Source organism: Tympanuchus pallidicinctus, unplaced genomic scaffold (genome assembly GCF_026119805.1).
Source record: "Tympanuchus pallidicinctus isolate F22 unplaced genomic scaffold, pur_lepc_1.0 scaffold15, whole genome shotgun sequence".
In the NCBI taxonomy this organism is placed as follows: domain Eukaryota; kingdom Metazoa; phylum Chordata; class Aves; order Galliformes; family Phasianidae; genus Tympanuchus; species Tympanuchus pallidicinctus.
Window position 1 is genome coordinate 23,737,620 of NW_026294669.1, and position 17,275 is coordinate 23,754,894.

Consider the following 17,275-nt stretch of genomic DNA (forward strand, 5'->3'; position numbering starts at 1 on the left):
ATTCCCTTTTACAAATCTCTTACCCACTTACTTTGGATTGAAATGTCAGCTGTTTTATGATGAAATGGAAAACTGTTTCCTGATCATGGCTCAATTGTGTTTTTAGACCTTTCAGTACTCTCAGAGTTCTATCTCCACTGAAATTGTAATAGTTTGGATTTCAATTCCTGTGACAGCAGACTCAAAAGCTCAAAGTTTGATTGAAAAATGGGGTAAGGATAGGACTGAGTGGTGGCTGAATTAATTCTGCAGCAGAACACCCTCAGGTAATGCTTAGAGTGTAGAAGGACAGGCTCAGAGTGTTTGTGAGGATAATGAAAAATTAAGGATGAGGGTATACTGGGGAGCATTTTCAGTTTCTTTTCCGAGATAAGCTTTCTTGTGGTTTGCATTGAGTGCAAGATTGCTTGTTGAAAGTTTAATAATTTCTTCCCCTAGCCTCATGATATCTTTAGTAATAGGAAATGATCATACTTGTGAAGTGACAGAGTCACACATTCAAATATGATTTAAGGATATTTATCCTTGGAAAGAGAGGATGTAATTTTTTTTTCTGTCTCTAAAGAACAAGGGAATTCCCAAACTTTCAATATGCAGAAAATTTACATTGATTGCAATCCTTAAGAATCTTGTTAAAATTCCTAGACTACAAATGAGTACACCAGCTACAGCTGCTCTTAGATTATCCAAATGATTTCCAATAAGACACAGCTTAAAGACCTCAGAGGCTAGGAAGAGCAGCTTCCAGAGCAAAGAAGAGTAAGTATCAGTGAGGCCAAGAGATAAACTTGAAATAATAGGACTCTAATGAAAGCACTGACTGAGAAGTGTGCTTGCTGCATGCTGTATTTATTGAGATGCTAACTGGATTACAGAAACACTCATTTATAACTCAGGATTTTTTTTCCAAAAAGAAAAGGTATGGTAGATCAACTACTTCTTACACTGGTTAGTCTGCATTTAGGTGACAAGCTGACACAGAAAACTGAAAATGCACAATCCAAAATCACTTCTCTCACAATACAGTGGCATTCCTGGGCCTAGGAGCAGGTAGGAGCAAAACAGCAAGCCAAGAGAGGAAGAGTGCTGCTCCTAAGAGCGAGAAGAGATGAAGCTCACTAAGTTTCCTTAGGGACCAAGCTTGGCCAGCAGGAACTCAGAAACTGCTGTTTGCACTTTCCATGGTGATGGTAAAGGAAGGTGGCTATTCCTATATGTGCTCTTGGTAAAGGAGCATTTCACCTCAAAGGAAGTCCATTTCTCCCTCTGATGGGAGTGGCCCTGCAAAACCCCAAGCATAAGAAGGCTCCATATTTCGGAGGGTGGGCTTGCACCGTCTCCTAGGTGTTCCTGAATGCTGCAGAGGCACAGAGGAGGCTTCCCAAGGTTGAAGCCATCAAACAACTGAGTTTCCTGTTTGAACATTGCCGTTGTGGTTTCACTCGGCTGTACATCACGTGCCACGCAGGGAGGAGGAGAGAAGCTGTGTGAGCTGGTGATGGTGCAGATTGCCCTGTGTGGACGCCCGTGGCGTGAAGCCCTGGGGGACTTGGCAGTGCCTGGAGGGTGGGGACAAGGCCACAGGCCCACCATCATCACCATGCTGGGGATCCTCGTGGTGCTCTGCCTCATCCCTGCTGCAGATGTAACAGGTAACAGAAAAAATATGATTGTTTCCACGATTTTTCAACATTTGTATCATAGGAGAGGGGAGACAGTAGACAGTCTTGTACAGATCTGGATTAGTTTTGCAGAAATTATGTTGCATTTGAACATGAGAGAAGAGACAAAGCATGCTGCTGAGACTGCTTATGGATCGACTCAGTATAACCAGGAGGTTGATTTTTCTTCTTCCATGAATATCCCTCCTAGACAAGACTCAAGAGATATCTATTTAATCTGCAACCTCTTCAGATGCATTTGGAAACTGCTTATTTAGAGAGAGTTTATTTCACCTTTCCCTAGCCTGCACGGATTGTGCTTTGTGGCTTTCAATATCTGCTGGGGGGATCTGAGCAGAGCTGGTGCTGCGCCCTCTGGGGCCACTTCCAAGCCTGCTGTGGTCAGCCCTATGTCCCACTGCACGCCAGCTTGGTGTGACGGGCTGCAGAGCTGAGCCCACCCAAACTCTCATAGCATCAGCAAGTGAAAGGAACAACAGTAGAGCTACTTACTGAACTCAAAGTTAGGAGGATCGGAATTGCGGACTAACTGATTTTTGCATTATTTAGTAGTTTATTGATAATAACTAGATATGTTGCTTCTTTCTGAAAATATTTTTGGTAACACAAATGCCTAGTTGTGATTTAGAAATACAGCATCTTAGTAAATCCTTCTGAATCTTCAGTTACCTGGCTTCTGTCTCTCGCTGATGCAGCGTTAGTGCGTTCAGAGCTACCACGTCTCTCCAAGTAGTACATCAAAATGCAAAGCAAGGCAAAGGGTGATGGGTTTTGCTAGGATAATCTTGACAATTTTTCAAATCTCTAGCTTGTGAACTGTTATTTGGTCTCCTCCAAATATCAGTGTGTTGTATTTTATGAGGAATTTACAGGTAGGAACAAAAATCTGTTTTCCAGTACAAATCTTTCACATACAGAATATCTTTAAAGAGTTGCTTTTCTAATACAAGAGATAATACTCATTATATTTTTCCTAAATTGCATGTTGCTTTTCTGTAGTTCTAGTCCTCATGAAAGGCAATGTGATTTGCATGAAGCCTTGATCTATATTTCTTTAAGAGCTGATAGGCTCTTTTTTCCTTGTCCTTTTTGAGTTTTCATAATTCTCTGCTTGCAATATGGTAATTACTTTCACAGAAGGCCACTGGGTTGTCTGAGAGGACAATAATTCTAGGAGGGGATAGGAAGCAGTGATAAATTAATAGTTTTAAAACCATTTCCATGAGAAGTGAATATCTTTTAAACAACTCTTGAATTGCAAGAAAATACAACGTGTGTTTATCAGACACCAGGGTTATGCCATGATTCTCTAGACATCCGTTTACTTGCTTTGGGTTAAGAATTTCTACAGCACCTTCATTGAAACCATTCAATTGCTTGAACAGAACCATGAGTTAGCTTACTTTTCAGGGCTTTCACCTATTTCCTTGTCTCTTCTTTTCATTTTGATGCTGAGATGAATGATCCTTGCTACACAGACAACGTTAGGACAAGTAAAAGCCCTGCAGAACTTCCTCAAACCACAAAATGTACTTTGTTCTGGTGAAGACAACTGATCTATCCTGTCGTGCTTTTATTAGGCTGCACCACTGAGTCAAACTCAACGGCAAGTTGAGTTTGAATTGTGGAACCGTAAAGCTGGGAAGAAACTTACAAGATTGGATTGCTTATTCCCTCTTTTCAGTAGTATCAGTGTTTACAAAGCCTGTCCCTCTCCACCCTCATCATCCGCTTTCTGTCAGCTAAGTAACAGAAAACAGAGAGGCTGCTAAATACTTGGCTATCTGTTTATTTTGTGAAATAAAGTAATGTAAGAATGTTCCCACTGCAGAGGACCCCAAATGACCTCATCTTTTCAGTGCTTGCATAACATCCTGGCTGGTGTTAAAATCAATCTCTGAGTGCTAAAATCAGCCTCAAACCCACCAAGGTTACCAGAATGCAAAATGCAAGGCTAGCTGAGATTAGGATGACATCAACAAATTCTGGCTCAAAAACATCACAAACAGATAAAAGAAACCCCTGCGTTCAAACTAAGTTTAATTTCAGCAAGAATACTTTGCTTGGTGCAGTATTTGCATGAACGGAGTAAAAGTTAGTACAAAGCCAGTCTATCACATTAGAAAAGGTAGATCCCTCCAGCTCTACACATAGACACAGCGTAGGCACCTAAAACTGAAGTAACAGAGGAAGACTCTCACCTGGGAAAGAGTAAAGGCAACTGAACAACAAACCAGCAGCTGAAGAAACAAACAGCTTTGTTTATAACGTAGCTGTGTGTCTTTCCACTTGTGGACTAAATAAGCTCTTTGCAGGTTTCCCTCTCCACCCCCTCCAGCAGGGACTTAAGTGGGCCATTTCTTTACTATGCTTAGAGAAACCCCAACTTACACCAGATTCCTTGCTCTGGCAAATAGCTCCCTAAAGCCAACTGGCATGAAAAAGAAAGAGAGTACAAAATATTTTTAACATAATATTTTTTTCCAATAACTGATAATGATTCATGGAAAGTTCTGGAAAAAAAAAAATACAACCAACCTTCAAAATAGTTAGTTTCCATACTCTGTCATCTTTATTTCACTTTCTTGAGTAAAAAAAAAAAAAAAAAAAAAAAAAGAAAAGAAAAGAAAAAACCTTCAATGGAGCTTTGCTTGCATGAAGGGTCTGTGACTGAGGAGGTAGTGTTTTTCAGAAAATATATATAAATTGGACCTCTTTCATGAGGCAAAAAAAACCCCACTTGTGGTTATAAGATATGATTAGCATGACAACATACAGAAAAGCTTAACAGAGATCTTGCACACCATTGCTTATAAAACCTACAGCCTTGAGACACATCAAAATGTTCTTACATTTCTAGACATTACAAACTTTTGAAACTGGACAATGATTTTCATAACTGCCATTTGCTGCCTGAGGCCAAGACAGATACTTATTACTATATAGCACGACTGAAGACCGCTCTGGAAACAGCAGTTATAAACCTATTTAGGGGAAAATGTGCACTATTAGAAACATATACTGGATGTTTCAGAGTTTCACTATTTTCATAAACCCAAAGAGACACAAGAAAAACTGTCTTTGTGAAGGCAAAAACAGCTTCAGCTCAAGTTTGTTCAGAATGATTCAGATTCTACTAAGAATACGCTCAAATCTATTCAGATCAGAAATCAAGTAAGGGTTGTTTGGCCTTACTTTGTTTTCCCCACAAAATGGGGAAATGACTGACTTTCTTCAATTTGAAAAACTGTGAGCTTGGAGACGCAGGATAACTGCAGGGCCTGACATGCCTGTGGGGCGAGCTTGCCTTGCCTCAGCCCTGCCCTGTTCACTAATTAGTTCCTATAAATGGAAAACAAAACACCTTCAATCAATTCAGATTTTACATGGTAGCGCCACTTTGCAAAAGCAGATTTGGTTTAAGTTTGGCTTAAACAAATCACTTAGGAGCAGCCCTTATTTAACAATCCACAAATAAACTTCTTCCCATTGTTTAGTTATCTCAGCACCAACAGTATGGGGCTGGGTCATCAACACTCAGCTGCCATGGTGAGGCAAACAGGCTGGGCCAGAAAGCCAAGATGTAAGGTGATGGAAAGTATTATTTTTTTGGTGGATGCATCAAACAAGTTTGTTTGCCAACAAACAAAATATCACAGCAGGGACATAAATAGTCCAGAGCTGTAATTAAATAACAGAGCTCATTATGTGAAGCTACGTACTATTATACACTAGGAATCCAGACTAGCAAAAGTTCAAGGTAAGTCTCTGGGTTCTGCAGAACAGTCTAAAAAACATCTGGAGGTGGTCCCTCACTGACACTATTTTCAGTGTTGTCTTTCCTCTGGCCTTAGTGATCTGATCAGGCTATGTGATAAACGTCCATCTGTTTTTCTGTAAGAACCTGCAGTGAGAAAAAGGTACTTATTTGTAAGTACCTACAGCAAAAAACAAGCAAGTATTTTTTTCTGAGCCATAGTACTTCTGCAACTATCTCTTCAAGGCTGCCTGTTTCGGATATAAACTATGAAACAGAAAAACCCCTTCCGAAGGTGTATTCAGCTGCAATAGCCAGAGCTGTAGTGGTGGGCACTGGTGGGGTAAAATTCAAAACAATTCTGTCCCAAGTGAGATGCTTTGAGTTCTGCTTTTTTAACCGAAGAACAATTCCACTGCAGACTTGTACCTTCCCACTTGGGCTAAAGTTCGATTTTCTAGAAAAAAATGATATGATCAAATAGCCTGTCTAAAGAAGTAGAACGTGAACCTCACTCTTTACTAGAATGCCTTATAGGCCTAGGGGAGAGCTTTTGTTGGAAAATGCTGATTCAGTGAAACTGAAATATTTTGCTGAAGTGTCTTCACTGCAATGAGAATCCACCACAGGCAGCACCTTCAGTAGGAACCAGTCTTGTCTGCTGTTACTGCCAGCCTGCTCTGGGATTCCAAGATCCTGGGGCCTTTGTACTGGAAAGAATGGAAATGCTCACTCTTCCCCAAAACAAAAAGTTTCAGTGTTTGGATTCCCTGCAAACATGAGATTTCTGAGCTGTGATAAGCTTTGCTGCAGTCCTCAAGTTAGCTACACTGAACAGAGGGACACAAGGAGGTTGGGCTGCAAACTCCTTCTTTGCTAAAGATCCCCTGTCTTATATCTTCCTGCTCTTATGAGAAGAAAGGGCTGGTAAACATCAATTTTGGTGAGAAAATGAACAACTTCAGCAGTTTCATGGGCTGGGCTGGTTCTTGGAGAACCTGTTGGGCATGGTTTGTTTTTACTGCCCACACCCTGCAACTAGTTCTGACCAACTCACATATCTCTGTGTGTTCACTCCCTGTTCCAGTCTTGTGCGTTTTATGTCTTACAATTATTGCTGTGCCAGGGCATACCTTAGCAGAGGGCTTCTGGCTCAACCTCCCAATAGGCCAACAAGTGGATGGAGCCAAGGTTTTCACTTCAAATTTGTTAGACCCACACTCAAGTCCATCTTTTATTTTGATTCAGAGCAAGGATTACACCCGAATCTCCCATGTCCCTGTGAATGCTGTGACCACCATGTAAGTTCACCATCTTCACTCACAGCTCTCATAATGAAAGCTGTGCAAAAAGAAATAGTTTCAAAATGGAAAATGTGGCTTCACAACACCTGTGGATATACTTGGTAGTATCTGGTGTGGATATTTTCTGGATGTATGTAAATAACATGTCAATTTTATGAATGCATTTGTTTTATATGTCTTTTGGTGTGTGTGTCTCTCTGAAAGCAGAGCATATGACTAGACCACATGACTTCAATGGCCTCTTTCAAGCTAATGTTCCTGCTGCCCTCTAGAAGCCCAGGCTCCCAACAGCCTTAAGGGAGGCATGCTGAAATTCTTGACCTGAAACTGAGCATGGAAATAAACCTGTGTACCATTCACCCTGTAGGAGTGTCCTCCCAAGAGGCCAGGGTGGTCCCTCTTCCTGTACATCTAGGAGCACACTAAGTGCATCCATGTAGTCCTAAATATTAAGTATATTGAAACACTTGTTTCCTGCGCACTGTAAATCTGCCCTCCTTCCTGCTCTGTTTTCCTTTCTATCCTCTTAAAGTATCCTCACATGGATTAAGTAGAATGAATGCAGGTTTTACAGCAGATTTTGGAAATACATACAGTTGCCATTATCTCAACCACAGCAATTCTCTGTGATCCATCAAAGGCTGCTAAGAACTCCTGCAACTTGGACTTGCATGGAGACATATGCAATGGCATGCATACACAAAAGCACTGTCCCTGCTTCCGGCAAATTCCTAGCTTAAGAACCACAGCTCGCTTCCTCTTATTTACAGGTAACCATTTGAAAAGCCTCATTTGTACAGGGTGGATTTTCTGGAAACAGTTGTCTTTCTGCACAGTTTGAGCAGTGGTTGTTTGGCAGTTAGTAGCACAGAGTTCTGCATGTCAGAAAACACTTTCTGTTTACATATCAGTTTGGTCAATCCAAACTGAATTGTATCTTCATGTGACATGCTTTTTTACAGGCCATTCAAGTGCTAAGCGCCAATATGGTGTCAGATTAGTCAGCCTAAGTCCTTTGAGTGATTAAGAATCTGCTACCGCTGCTAGCTAGAGAAATGACTTTTTTAAAATTGAAATTATACCAGTTCTTGCTTTTGTGCTTCTTGTCCAAGGGCCAAGTACTTGAAAAATTTCACAAAATTCCACTTGCAAACTTTTCAAGTCTGTCCTTGAACTAAAAAGCAAAGGTATGAATAATATTCTCTTATCTGATTACTTAACTGAGCATTTAATTCATGGCATTTTCACTCCATACTGCTCCCTGGCATTCTGCATGCTAAGGAACAGATAGACAAAGATGGTCTTACACATGTATACACACTAACAAACAAAGTAGCCTTGTGACCCTTGACTTTAAATCTTCCTCACAGGGGCCACTTTGTCTCATAGCGTTCTGACTCTGTGGAAGAATACCCCCAACCTCACAGTCTCCCCTGGTAACAGTGAAATTACTTGTATATAGAGAGAGGATAGTTGCAATCAGAGCTTCCTTGAGTAACAGCTTCTACCGCATGGTGTTACATACTGCCTAGCAGGGAGCGCCAACAGAGAACAAGAGACATGGACACAAGCTGAACAGGAGGCTGTGTGGTTCTGAAGTCTCTTAATATATCTTGCAAACAAGTGTTTTTCTTTCCTCCCTTTCAGAAAACAAGATTCTAGTGGCTCAGAGTCCTTTGCTCATTGTAGCCAATAGGACGGCAACTCTAGTCTGCAACTACACATACAACGGAACAGGGAAAGAATTTCGAGCCTCGCTGCACAAAGGAACAGACAGTTCAGTTGAAGTCTGCTTTATTTCATGGAACATGACCAAAAGTAACAGTAATTCAAATAAAGAATTCAACTGTTGGGGAAATCATGATAAGGACAAAGTAATCTTCAATCTTCGGAATATGACTGCCAGCCAAACTGACATCTACTTCTGCAAAATTGAGGCCATGTATCCGCCTCCATATGTCTATAATGAGAAGAGCAACGGGACTGTCATTCATGTGAGAGGTAAGCTGAGAACCTATACACCAGTGTCCTTCCTATACACACTCCCTATGCTTTGGATTGAGGCAGAAAAAATAGCTGGGTTGCCTCTCAAAATGAGAATTCCTGCTCCTGATTTCTTAAGAAAGGCATCTTAAGCAGCTATATGATAAGATTAATACAGGTGGTGTGCTGGAATGAGGAGTAAACAAGCTTTGAAGTGCTTAAAAGTTTTCTTTGTTCTTTTAAAGAGACACCCATCCAGACACAAGAACCCGAGTCCGCAACTTCATACTGGGTTATGGTGGCAGTGACAGGACTTCTTGGTTTCTACAGTATGCTTATAACTGCAGTCTTTATAATCTACCGGGTAAGAAACTATTATCCTTTGCTTCATGTGCTATTTGCCCCTACATGCTCTTCAACTCTCATGTTATTCTTCCCATACTTACCACAAATCCACTGATATCTCTCACAGTAAGATCACAGTGCTTCTTCAGCCCAGATACATACTCACACCTGTGCTATGCCCCAAGAAAGCTGAAACGCCAGATGCACTCCCAATAGGCAGCCAGCCTCTTCAGTAGAGTCCTATGGCAATGTCAGTACCTCAGCAAAGCTGGGACACAATCTCCAATTCCAACTAGTTCTCCCTGTCAGGGAAATATCTCTCTACAGTCATTCCTGCCAAACCCCTTTGAGATGGGAGGAGCTCGCCTACAGTGAAACAATCTTCAGAGAACCCTCAGTTGGCCCCAAAACATCCACACCAGTGTTTTGTGCCTATGCAGCAATTCCCTCTCGTACACACTTTTTCTGACAGCTTGATTTCAATAGAACAGGGGCACCAGTGCATTGGTAGTAATTTACCCTAAGAAAGCAGAGAGAGTCTTGCAGTTCTTTATTTTTTTGTCTAATCCCTCTGGAGATTTGTCTGGCCCAGTTTGCATCCAGTCCAGCTTGGTTCAATACACAGCCCTACTGGAGTAGGGAAAGCACGAATTGTGGTGCAGAGGTAGGAGAATGCCACCTTCTAGCACAGGTCTTAGGGTCACCATCTCCCAGAGATGATTTCACACTTCCTGCTCCATGTTGGGAAGACTTGAAATATGACCACAGAGAGTTTTGTTCCTTGCACTCTGTCTCTCCTTGTATCACTGCCATTAAATAGTGTCATTCAACACATTATGAGGTAGTCTGTATAAAGAGTGCAGTCTTTCTGACAGGCCACATGCTGCACGTACACAGAAAACCACTCACACTACTAGCTGAAACTTGAGCTTTCTTAACTGTTTCACAAAAATACACTTGTTCAATATATACATATTTCTAATGGTTAACAATCAAATTGGACATTGCCATAGGAAAATACAAAGGCAGGTTAAGCGGTCCCTCTTAGTGCCTTGCTGTAGAAAGGAGACAGGAGACAGGAGAGCTGTGAAAGGATTACAGCAAACAGCTGCTGGTGTTACCGTGCTATGCTACAGTAGCTGTGCCTGGATGAGATACCATAGCTTCCAATCCATCCTTTAGGATCTGAAACCATTTTCTCTCTGCTATTTTCACTTGGTACCTAATGGTTATGCACTGCACTACTAAGATGTCTGCTCCCAGCATGACTGACAAAGCTGCACTGTGATGCATGCTGCTTCCTGCATCAATTTCACCTGCTGTTATCACTGTTGGTGCTATTCTGATAACGTGTGCTCCAAGTGTGGATGTACTTGGAGTGCTGTTGAATCTAAACAAAGCTGCCTAGAAGACATTGTAGATGCTAAAATGAGGTCCTTAAAATGGTATTTGACAGCCAAGGCAAGTCTGTTTCACTTAAGTTCCTGAAAGCAACTAAAGATGTGCTAATTCTTACAGTTCTGTCTTCCCTGGAGGAAAACTTCCTCTCAAGAAGCAGCTGTATTTCATCCTGGAATAATCCAGAACTCACTCATGCTAGCAAAATGTATTTCTCTCATGTGAAATTACCTCTTAGATTTTAATAGATGAATTAAAAATGTTTTTATGGAGGTAAACACAGAGAAAACTTTTCTATCTAATGATTAAATGCACCAACTGCAGTGCATGGCTTAAGTAGCACATAATTTCCATTCAACCCCTTGCATATATATAACATTAACATCAAAAAGCTCTAAGTGTCTCATAGAAATTAACTGCCTCCCTCTGCATGTACAGCTGTTAAGTTTCTGATACAAGCCTCCTCCAATTCCACAGCATCACATACATATTGTGCTATATGCAGTATATTCATATACAATGTATGTATGTGTATGCAGGAAGTGTCAGTTAAAACACTGTAATAAAAAGTATAATCAGCATTAAGGAAAAAGAATGAAAGCACTTTACCTAGTTCCTGTAAGAAGGCCTTCATCTGTGCAAGAACAATAACCTCATGCACAGCCTGCAGGAACCACAGGTTCATACACTGCTGTAGCCACAAACTTCCTCTATCATGATAGGCAAATGATTTCATCTGCCTTCTGCTGCTCTCGTTCCTGAAGGGGATGCTTCCCATGTCTCACAGGGGCACTGCGAGGCAGGGATTCAACATTGGAATGAGATTTTTAAGGCTCTGTTAATGAGACATATGAAAGATTAACAGCAGCTCTGGTTCTTTTTCCTCTCAAAGGAATGCCCAGAACAACATATACATTATGCATTTCTACTGTAAGTGATAGGCAAGCCATGATACATAGGAGTAGCTCCAAAAGTAATGCCTCCAATTTTATTATTGTCCAATCTTATTATTATCCGAAAGTAATGCCTCTATTTTATTATGTTGGCCCACAACACCAGAGGCAGATGGTGGTGGTACAGCAGTAGAGGTTGAACCTTCCTGTCATTTCACTTTGTTGCCATGAGACAGATGGCAGCAGAAGGACAGTCTAACAAAATGGTGTCTGACATGGAAGTGTGTATGAAGCAAAGGTGTGTCACTGAATTCCTCTATGGGGAAAAAATGGCACCCATTCACGTTCACTGATGTTTGCTGAATGTCCCTGGAGACCAAACAATGGATGTGAGCATGGGGAGGTGGTAAGTTTCAACAGAGGAAACAGTGACATGGAAGAGAGGCCACGTTCCGGACAGCAATACGCAGCTGTCACATCACAAAATTAAGGTCATCTTGATCAGCTCATCAGCACAAATTTGGTGGATTACAATCTGGGAACTGCATACGGAGCTGAATATCAGCCTCAGTGCATTGGAAACAATGGTGGCTGTGTTGAAATACTGCAAAGTTTGCACCAGGTGGGTCCCACAAATGCTCACACAGGACCACAAATAACAGTGTGTGCAAGTTTGCCAGGATCTATTGAAGTAATTTGAGACTGAAGTGGCAGCTTCCTGGACACTTCACTACCAGTGATGAGACATGATGACACTGCTGTGAGCTGAAGTCAATATAGTAGACCATTGAGTGGAGAAGTGAATTATCCATAGAATAAAACGTTCAAGGTACAACTCTCTGCAGGAAAAGTGATGTGCACTGTCTTTTGGGGTAGGGCAGAGGTGATCCTCTGGATTTCCTGGAATCCAGACAAACCATCAACTCTGACCACTACATCATGACACTGACTAAGCTGTAGACTGGAGCTTCCAGAGTCAGGAGAACAGAGAAGACGACAACCTTTCTCTTGCAACACAGTAATTCCAGGCCCCTTACCAGTTTGAAGACTGTAGAGCACATTTCTCATCTTAGAAAGACTGTCCTATCACGCCCACTTGTATAGCCCAGTTTTGATGCCTTCTGACTTCCATCTCAGGCCAATAAAAGATGAACTATGTGGGCAACATTTTCCTAACAACAATGCCATTGTAGTGGCTGTGAAACAGTGTGTCACCTCTACTAGTGCTAACTAGTGGTGACCGTGTTGAAAAACTGTGTTTCGTAGCTGAGAATTTGCTCTATCAATTAGTGCTATTGTGCTATTTGTATGTGTTGTAACTTCCATGGAAATAAGCAGAAGGCATTGCTTTCAGAGCATACATACATAGCCCAGGCTGATTTTTTCCGCTCTTGTTCTCTTCCAGTTAAGCCAATTTCTTTTCCTTCCTAATAAATTAGGGCAATCTTCACTGCTCAAGGCTGTATTGCTTCTGCTGAGTCATTCCTTAGCTGAGAACTTGCGGTGGGAGAGATCAGTTTGTATCCTTTGTCTGCAGCATTTCTTCACCTGGAAAACTGACCCTACATCTCTCAGCAGATTAGCTGGACACTTACACTCAGGTTGGGCTTATTCTACGGATTATTTTATGAGAACGTGTGTTCTTTTATAACTGCTTTCAAACTGGAGGCTTTCTTATAAATATGTCTGCTTCCCTGAACCAATCCAGGACCAGGACTGCCAGCAGCTGAAATATCTGAAGGTTAGGTAAGATGACTTGTTAACTCGAAGAAAAAATCAAATGCATTATTAATATTTCTCATGTCTTATTAACACTCAAAAGTTCTCTGCTCTCCTCCCTGTTTTTTTTCCCCCTTTTAGGATGTTCACCACAGATAGGACAGACTAATTGCAGAAATGGTTTCATGCTTCTCTCACCCCTTCTCCCACAGCAAAAATCCAAGAGGAACAGGTACCGTCAGAGCGACTACATGAATATGACCCCCCGGCATCCACCTCACCAAAAGAACAAGGGCTACCCATCCTATGCACCAACACGAGACTACACTGCGTATCGCTCCTGGCAGCCATGATACCCACCAGCATAACAGCACTATCCTCATGTGCTTCTAGGCAGTCACCTGCTCTTGGAATGGAAGGACAGCCTGTCATTTCCTCATCGTGTTTGTTACAATTGACCATGGATACCTACACCACAGCAAGTACTGGCTAAACTTCACTATTCAAAGATAAAAGATAAACATAAAAAGGGGGGGAAAAGACAAAAAAGGATTGTTTTCCATGATGGCTGAAAACGTGGTGTAACTTGTTTTGAGGTTTGTCAGTGGGTAAGAAAGAAGGATGGCACTGGACCTCAGAGCAGATCTCCTCCTAACGTGTGTGGGTTTTTTTGAGCTGCTTGAGGAATCTGAACCAGAACCACAACTTCTGACCTTTCCCAACAACCACTGCCTTAGCCTTAGCCTGTTATTTCTTTTCCTGCATGTTTAATCCTCCAAAAACATTGTTGCTGTGAAATAAGAAAAAATGAAAAAAATACCTACACAAAACGCTTCCCTCTGAGCCCAGAGCAGAGTTTGAGATTTGAGACAAATATTCAAAAGAATTGGAAAAGTCAGTCAGAACGTAGCCGAGCAATTAGGCTATAGCACAAGTGGGCTGTCAGGGCAAAGCAAGATTGAAAGAAAGCTACTTAAGCATTCAGCATGTAAGTCCTTAGATTGTTCACTTTCGGTTTGTAAAGAGCATTTGAAGTCATAACTGAGCTACTCTACAGAGTGAGAAACCAATCCACCTGAAGAAGAAATCAAGACAAGTTGGACTGTGAGAAAGATTTGCCGTGACCACAAAAAACCCCAGTTCCTATGCTTGCCTACAGCAAGATGATTGAAGTCATATGGTGAGCATTAGATGACACCAATGTCATATTTGGAGCAGAGCTTTACCTCATTTATGAATTTTTGTTTCTATCAATAAGGCACTTGAGTCCTCCTGAATATTCATCCATTTCTTCTGGCACCTATGTTGTACCAGAGCTCCTTTGAGAATCAGAGTTCAGTTATGAGCAGCTGAAGACCACCTGAACCTTTTTTCCCACAAGCAAGCAGTGTTTTCGGTGTGAGAGTGTCCTCAGGTCCTACCACTGTGACCAGCGCCCACGTCTGCTCATTTGCTTGCCGGGACTGCTCTAGGCACTTTGAACTTCGTGCTCACTGAAGGTTATTTTTTATCTAAATATGTTCTTCAGGGATTCTCCCTACTGGAGTAGGGTAAAGTCTTCAACAAAGGCCTGTATCATTCCATTAATTAAGCATGTTTACATTAACAAGGCATCCTAAACTGTAACTGGGGTTGTTTTAGCACAAGATTCTTTTTCATACAGAGAAGATGAGATGTATTTTATAGGGATTACTGAATAAACAATTAAATGAAAAATACATCCATACTTCCACTTAGAAATAAAATTGGGATTGTTCAACATTTACATTCCTCCAAATCAAGATGAGAATATTCTTCCTCTCTTTGAGGGGAGATGACAAAAAAATAGAGATGTGGAAGTGTGGCAACAACTCGCTTTGATGTCTTAACCCAAGTAAAGCTTTAGGCACTTCCAAATTGGAAGTTTTGAGTTTGCTGACCAGGCCCTGGGCCATTCCTGCAGAGTCACATTACCACAAACTGTGCTCCTAGCAGATGCTGTGGTCAGGTGTTTGCTGTCCCCAACTGGGTGAACTCTGCCAAGGAGGCCCTGGGTGACACCACAGGCTGTATGGCTGGCCTTGGCATCACCAAAGGCCTTCCCAGAAGAGCCATGCTTGGCTAGCCATGCAGCTCATGGTGGCACTGGTAAGAGAGGCTTAGATGCCCACTGCCAGCAGCAGTGCTGAGTGTTTGGTACAGGACCACTGTCTCAGACCCAGCAGGCTCTGAGACTGCCCCTCCCTATGGCTTTGCACTGCAGCCGTGTCAGTAAGGAGCACGTGCATGGGCGGAGGGCAAGCAGCCAAGCAGAACCCACACAAGACCCTACACAGTCCTGGATTGACCCTCCTCAGTAGCCCTGGCAGCAGGATGCCAGCGCCTCGCCACATCCCGTCATGCTCTTTGCAGGGAGCTGCAGGCAGGCACAGCCCTCTGCCAGAGCACAGCTTTATCTTGCCTGGCTCAACACTATCCACAGCATCCCTGTTGTGTAATGCAACATTAACAAGTGCTCAGATTATGATGCAGTGTGAAAAATCACATCTTCCGGTGCAAATGTAAGGTGAGATTGCGCATGTACACTGAAAACGTAAGTGAGGGTCAATGATCTTCATTTAATCTGGGTATGTATATTTTTACATGCAGATGTGTCAGATCTACATTCCTTAGAGTTTTATTATATATTTTGCAGTCTCCCTTTAAAATTATTAAGTGAATATGGTAAATTAAATCTTAAATAAATGCAGTGTGCCTGAGGCTTGTCAGTGGAAATTATTACTTTCTAAAGCAAATGTGGTATAATTTGTTTTCCTCCCTCTAACACTTTCGTACTCTCCATATTTAAAGTGTATCAATAGCTCCCAAGGCATGATACTGGAAAGTAAGACATGGAATATGTGGTACAAATATCAGTTCTATTGATTGACTGAAAAGAAAGGGAGATACAGGGAAACATCCTAAATGAATACTGAAAAAAAATGAAGTGAACTGGGACAGGAAAAGCCTAAGCTTCTAGTCTAAGTGAACACTATCACTATTTTAAAGCACTGCAGTGACACGATTGCAGCTTGTTGGAGACGAGATACTAGTAAATACCTTTTATCCACCATTGTGAGGGACTGAGAGAAATGATTTGCAGAGAATCAAGCCAGTTAAGCCTTAAGAATGGCTCTGCATACGTGGATTAGCATATATGACAAACAGAGCCATCCTAATTTATTCCATCTGGTCTCAGGCACTGAATAACGTGCCAGGACAGTCCTGGCTCTCCCTGACCCTGTCTTTGGGGTCTATACGCTGTTTACAGGATGATGTAAAGAGAATCCTCCCTCCGCTGCTGCTCTGAACTTGGAAACTGGCCCTCCTGGAGGGCAGTGAGAGATCTATAGGGTTTTCTGCCTTGCAGACAGGGCTTAATACAAATGCAAATATCATCCTGCTGAGCAGTGATTTAATTTTTCATCCCCCTATCCTTCATATTTGGATCTCAGCGTCAAATGAGCATCTGAATTGCAGTCATTGTAACTGAACAGCAATCAACATATGCTGCAAGGGGTCAACCACGGGTTGTGCAGCTCCAGCCCCTGCACGCTGATTCCTGTTCTGCACGTCTCCAGTGTAGCACAAACCAATGGTCTGACTGTGCTTCACTTCCAGCAGCCAAGCCCCTAGGAGCCCCAGGAGGAGGCCTGTGCTATCATTACAAGTATTTTGAACCTACACTGCAGGGATTGTCAGGTTTACTGAAGCCAGAAATCTTGGGCATCCCTCCTGATTTGAATCCTCCCCCAAATTCCAATATTCTCCTCTTGTACCAGATGCTTCAAAATACCTCTTCTTTCTTCTACGGCTGTAAACGTGACCCCTGTACATCTGTCAAACAATATCAGCTTCCTGCTTTGCATATCATCTCTTCTACTTTCAGTTCTATGCCAGACATAGCATTTCAGAAACTCATCCAATTTGTTAATCTCTGACATTGTTGTCCAACCTTCCACATGCAGCCGTGGCTACTTACTGGCTTTGAAGGCTACCTTGTATGCCATGCTCCTCTTCACTGTTGGGGAAGGAGTTGCCAAAGGAGATTGGAGCCATGCAGAGATTTGATATGCTTTCGTCTTCTGTTTTAAGGATTTGGAGTCTTTCATCTCTTTGATTTTCCCAACATCTTCAGTTTTTCAGTCATGCCAAACAGCCACATGGGAATCCCAC

The 17,275-nt window shown here is 42.0% G+C and overlaps 2 protein-coding genes and 1 long non-coding RNA gene across 4 annotated transcripts in view; 2 read left to right on the forward strand and 1 right to left on the reverse strand.

Annotated features, from left to right (window-relative positions):
- The window catches only part of LOC128076716 (uncharacterized), a 496,481-nt gene that overhangs the window by 140,305 nt on the left and 338,901 nt on the right, over positions 1-17,275 (reverse strand). The window lies entirely within an intron of this gene.
- PARD3B (par-3 family cell polarity regulator beta) overlaps positions 1-17,275 on the forward strand; it is a 753,023-nt gene that overhangs the window by 58,315 nt on the left and 677,433 nt on the right. The gene's annotated exons all lie outside the window — the stretch shown is intronic.
- Positions 1,467-14,799, forward strand: CD28 (CD28 molecule). The gene is made up of 4 exons (XM_052674722.1): positions 1,467-1,652; positions 8,391-8,744; positions 8,972-9,090; positions 13,294-14,799. The coding sequence occupies exons 1-4, from the start codon at positions 1,499-1,501 to the stop codon at positions 13,432-13,434; spliced, it is 768 nt and encodes a 255-aa protein (XP_052530682.1). The 5' UTR covers positions 1,467-1,498; the 3' UTR covers positions 13,435-14,799.

Excerpts from the sequence above, each read along its gene's own strand:
- CD28 (XM_052674722.1), top strand. The coding sequence starts at position 1,499 with ATGGTGCAGATTGCCCTGTGTGGACGCCCGTGGCGTGAAGCCCTGGGG. Across the intron at positions 1,653-8,390 it reads CCCTGCTGCAGATGTAACAG|AAAACAAGATTCTAGTGGCT; the intron begins GTAACAGAAAAA and ends CCTCCCTTTCAG. Across the intron at positions 8,745-8,971 it reads GACTGTCATTCATGTGAGAG|AGACACCCATCCAGACACAA; the intron begins GTAAGCTGAGAA and ends GTTCTTTTAAAG.